The sequence below is a fragment of the Montipora capricornis genome, chromosome 13, assembly GCF_036669925.1.
Source record: "Montipora capricornis isolate CH-2021 chromosome 13, ASM3666992v2, whole genome shotgun sequence".
NCBI lineage: Eukaryota > Metazoa > Cnidaria > Anthozoa > Scleractinia > Acroporidae > Montipora > Montipora capricornis.
Genome location: NC_090895.1, coordinates 24,997,679 through 25,002,678, shown reverse-complemented (window position 1 = coordinate 25,002,678; position 5,000 = coordinate 24,997,679). Strand labels below are relative to the sequence as shown.

Below are 5,000 nucleotides of genomic sequence, written 5' to 3'. Positions count from 1 at the left end.
CAATCGATGCCTTATTTTGCTGGTAGGTCTGAGTGGCCCGACACTTATGAAAAAAAACTATGAAATGAGAATCGGGAGTCTTCCCTTGTGATGGAATGGCAGAATTACCCAGAATTCATTTTGGGCATGAGCGAGGCAACTTAAGAAGCACGAGACTGGCCCTCATCGAATTTCTAGCGAGGTATTCAGGAGTAGGCCTGGTGTGTGCTGTTAACGTAGAGTCTGGATTTCTGAACAAGTTTTTATCATAGAAAATTGGCGAGAAAGTTGTGCTTTCTTTTTGCTGTAATCTAGCTGGTGTCAAAGAAACGGTATAATGTAAATGAGAGAATATTTAATTTGTATTTGCAGATTACCCGTCCTCTTACTACTTAAGTCAAACTCTACATCTTTATGCAATAAGCGCATTGAAAATTTCCTTATATTGCTTTATATCCAGAAGGTGTCGGGTGACGCCAGTCCTTTATTTGCACAGGAAACCATCACGCAACACACCTCGCGAATGGCTTGTAATTACACGACACTTTGTGGATATAAACTTGGCTTATGCGATAACGAAAATAAAATTCTCTAGGAATGTTGAGTATAATTTTTATGATCGCTGCACGTATGTAACACTGTAAGCTGTTTTTTCTTTTCTTGGCGGATAATTTTTTGAGGATCAGTGCACGTAATGCCACTGTATCGACGAACAGTGAACAAGTCGGCTTGCGGCATTCACGCGGTGTAAATATGTTTTATTTTTCGGGTCTGAGTTTTCGAGACACCCATTTGGAGAAGACGTTTCATTCCTGTTACATGCCTGATCCACAAGGTCATGACCGCGAGGACACTGGATTCCACAAACTTCCAACTTTTCATTTGCAATGTGTTGACTTGTTTTCGCACCGATTTTGAGCGATTTTCGAAAGAAGATGGCTCGATATATTGACGATAACATCAAAAAGCGTAGCCGTAGTCCATCCCCTAGAAATGGATATCACAGAAGTCGATATTCGCGCTCAATGTCTCGCTCAAAATCGCGAAGTCGAAGCGGCAGTCGCGAGAGATCTAGAAGCAGGAGCCGAGAACGTCACAGGTACGTACATGTGTATTAATTAAAAGTTTTAGTAGATCTTCTAACCATTCATATCATGGCTTAACTACAGAATGTAGGGCCACTTATTTCCATATCATTGAATAACAAAAGCTCCCATTGTTGTGTGTCTCGTTCTACAAAAGTAATCTTCTAACTAATTTGCATGTGCTGGCCCTGTGTCATCTGTGGGTTGAGTTTGTTCGTTCTGTACTTAGCCCCCAGAGATTTTTCTCCGGGTACTCCGGTTTTCCCCTCTCGGCAAAGACCATTATGATTTGATATGTATTAATTTGATTTGATTTCATTTGTGGACATTACCCCACAAGCTATTCAGCTTTAAACATTCCCTTCTAGCGGAGGTCCCTTCTCTTTTTGCGTTCGCTGGGCTGAGGAGTTCAGCAAAAGTGACCTCTGCCACGGTGTCTGACATCTGCAGACTGCAGACTAACCCTAAATCACAATTATTGAAAGCTAACTGCTTTAAAACGGGTTCTTAGACTTAAGTACTGTTGATCAGCGCTATTTGAAATGGATGCTCAGACTTAAATACTGTTTATCAGTGCTATTTGTAGCTAGGCAGTTTGCAGTCTGTGGTCTGCCTCTGCCATGGGTCGAAACTCGCTGTGCTGAGCATGTACGGCGGTTACTTAGCAACCAAATCCTCGTGTGATACTTCATGTTACTGTGGGCTCACTTAACACCAGCAGAATTACTGTAAAATGATACACTTTAATAACCCTACTTAAAGTACATACCAAAAGAATGCATGGGACACAGCGAGCTCAAGTTACAGTTAGCAAACATATCATGAGGCGTGCGGTTTGAAGAATGCCGTCCAGGATTGTGGATGGCGGTTGGATCAATGTGAGTTTCGACCCGTGGCATTACAGGGCTGGTGGAACTACTGGCTTGTTTGGCTTGGCAGTGGATGAAAGAACCAGTCAAACGAGCTGGTTCATCAGTGAGTCTCTAAATGTAGCCCTGATATCTGTAGTTTAGCCTTTATATTTTATCATAAGTAAGGTTACCATATTGTCCAAATTTGCACACGGACACTAGACTAGAAGTTCAAAGACACTTTTGACCTGAATGACTATGTATTGTGATAGTTCCATATCTCAATTACGAGTACCAGTAAAGAGCTTAATACAACACAGCGATGAGTGGTTTCTTTTGTTTTTAATCCAACATCAACACTAGCTTTGCGTGGGATGGGTGCACAAGGTTTCCCAAGGGGGGTACAGTCGCCACAGTACTTATAATTCATACAGTCCAAGTTGAACGTCAACAAATTCCCCCCTCCCCCAGTAAGACAATTATCACAAAAAAAAAACAGTGCTACAGGTCTGCTGACTATCATGTCAAGACTAATTGTCACTGGAATGAATTGGTCTGGATTGTGTGGAGGTCATGTTATTTTAGATTTCTCAAAAGCATGGCTCAATGAATGTGCAAGCTACAAGTACGTGATTGTATTTCTCAAGTATGGTAAGCTGTGTTGCCATGCGTGCTGCTGCAATGGTTCACTTAAGAGCCTATGTTATGTTATCAACATTCCATGTACTAGTTGCAACTTAAGTCTTTACCTTATGATCATAACCTTATTTCTCACCCTTACAAATTATGGTTATTTATTAATCACTTTATGACGATACGTAATTCTCAAGCTTATAAATTATTTATGATAGTGGAGCAACAGTAGCCATATGTGACGCAATATTAATTTCTGTCATGGTGATATTTATTATGTAATTTCATTTATCAAATTTTTATTAATTAATGAAGGTACCATAGACGGAAGAGAAAGCCCACTCCAGAGAGTTTTATGGACAGGTAAATAGAGCTCCTTTATGTCTGAAATCTCTCTCTCTGAGCTCCTTTATGTCTGAAATCTAACCAAACTTGTTACAAAGGTTTTAAGTTTTACTATGATCAAGAAATCATTTCCTTTTTTCCTTCAAATTTTGAAAGTGTGTTTGCTTAAAAACCTGACTGGGAACATTTTGAGCTTTGATTTTTATCCTGTCCACCATCAATCATGTTCAAAACTGACTGATTGGACCTCAGAGGGTTGGATCCAGGGAAAAGTGATATAATTTTCTCACTAGCTTGAAATTTCAGTGTGTACGTGCAGCTTATGTATGCAAACTACATTGTATTCTTAAACTAGTGGGTATTTGATGTCATTTTCTTCTCGCACCAGCTCTTCCAAGAATTAATTTTTAATTAGTAATGGCAGGCCGCCATGAAAATGGAAAATTCAGGTTTCTTTTTTAAATCAAGGCTTATAACTTGGGCCACTTAGGGCCAGTTATTTAAACAAAGTCTAAATTAAGCGACGGCTTAAGACAATTAGTGGACCTCCAAATCTGTTTATAAGCGGTATATTTTAAGTAGATAAATTGCTGTCTTGTTTGGAATGCAAACCTTCTTGTTATCACCAGCAGCAGACAATATTAAGATATGGCTGTTGGCAATATTGAAAATGGCTTAGAACGCGGTTAAGTTAAACACTGTCTAAACTATGTTTTAATAATCGACCCTTAGTGTTTAGTTAACATTGTTTTGAAATCTGAAGACAAAGAATTGATTTTTTGGCCATAGTAGCACTTGTTGTCAGCTTTGATTTAAGAGTCTTCCAACTGTCGCTGCAAACATGATTGGCAGTTAGAGAAGGCAAAATGTTTGCTTGACAGTCCAGATGCACATTTATGAAAGGCACAGCAATAATAAGAGAAAAGTTAATCAGATTACTCTCAACTGACTTACAGGCTTGGCTTTTTGGCTGGCATACAGTGCATCCTGGCAATGAATAAGCACATAGGGGTACATGTAATTTTGATAGATCTAGGAGGGCTTTTCTCCAGGTACGGAAACCAGGATGAAGGTAATCATGCCTTAGCAATTATATTAGTCTAAGACCAGAAACCCATAAGGGTTGAAACATGTAACGGCCCCTTGTGTGCTGAGAAACAAGCTTCTGAATTTTCAATTTGCTAAGTACCATATTTGGAACAACAACAGCGAGTGCTTTCCAAATATGGTACTTAGCACTGAAAGATTCAACCAATCAGTTCGCGCTGAATATTCGGAAGCTGTGAACACGCGTTACACGTTTCAACCCCTATGGGTCTCTGATTAGACTTCATAACTTTTGACAACTTTGTCTCATGATAATGTTTCAGACGGAGAAAAGCTCGTGAAGAAATCAGTGCTTCTGGAGTCATTGAAGTTTGGGGCCTGTCACCCCGAGAAGCTCCCCCTGAGTACGTAATAAAATGTAATAAAAAAAATGAATACATTAAGCTAAATGTTTTCTTTTTTTATTCACAGCACTCAAATTCATGGTCAGTTAATTAATTATAGGTAGATAGTTATGCTTTCGGTTCAACTTGTTGAGCTGTGTCATTGCTGTGCTTGCGACGGCAATTAGCATGGCAATTATTATTATTATTATTATTATTATTATTATTAGGTACATGTATAATACATAATGATCAGAGGTCGCCAGCTTTTTTAGCAACAACAATATAACAACACCTTTTTTACACCCTCTTTTTCTTTAAAGGGAAAAGGTGATTAAGAAGAATAGCAGAGAATATCTAGGCTTTCCAATGTAACCTTCTAGGGTGTAGTCTCCTTCGCAGCTGTTTTTTGGATGTCACGCAATGCCCCCCTAAAGAGTGGGACAAGAGTGGCGTGATGCCCCAATAACGGCTGCAAAGGAGACTACCTAGTACAGGAAAGGTAAGTTAGACGGAACCTACAGTTTGTAGTCTTTATCCGAGAAGACTTGAAAGTCTAACCATTTGCAGGTGTAATACCAAGGCAGCTCTTTCTCCTTAGTTATTATTTTTATTATAAAGACACCGTGTGTTGGTCCAGCCCAACAAAATTGACCCCATTTGTAATAAATTATACT

General features: G+C 39.3%; 1 protein-coding gene across 1 annotated transcript in view; it reads left to right on the top strand.

The window, feature by feature from the left end:
* The first annotated feature begins 782 nt into the window (after positions 1 to 782).
* The window catches only part of LOC138028660 (NF-kappa-B-activating protein-like), an 11,097-nt gene continuing 6,879 nt past the window's right edge, over positions 783 to 5,000 (top strand). The window contains exons 1-3 of the mRNA XM_068876261.1: positions 783 to 1,078; positions 2,864 to 2,911; positions 4,264 to 4,344. Coding sequence (XP_068732362.1) covers positions 915 to 1,078; positions 2,864 to 2,911; positions 4,264 to 4,344 — 293 coding nt within the window. The 5' untranslated portion in view covers positions 783 to 914. The remainder of the gene's footprint in view (positions 1,079 to 2,863; positions 2,912 to 4,263; positions 4,345 to 5,000) is intronic.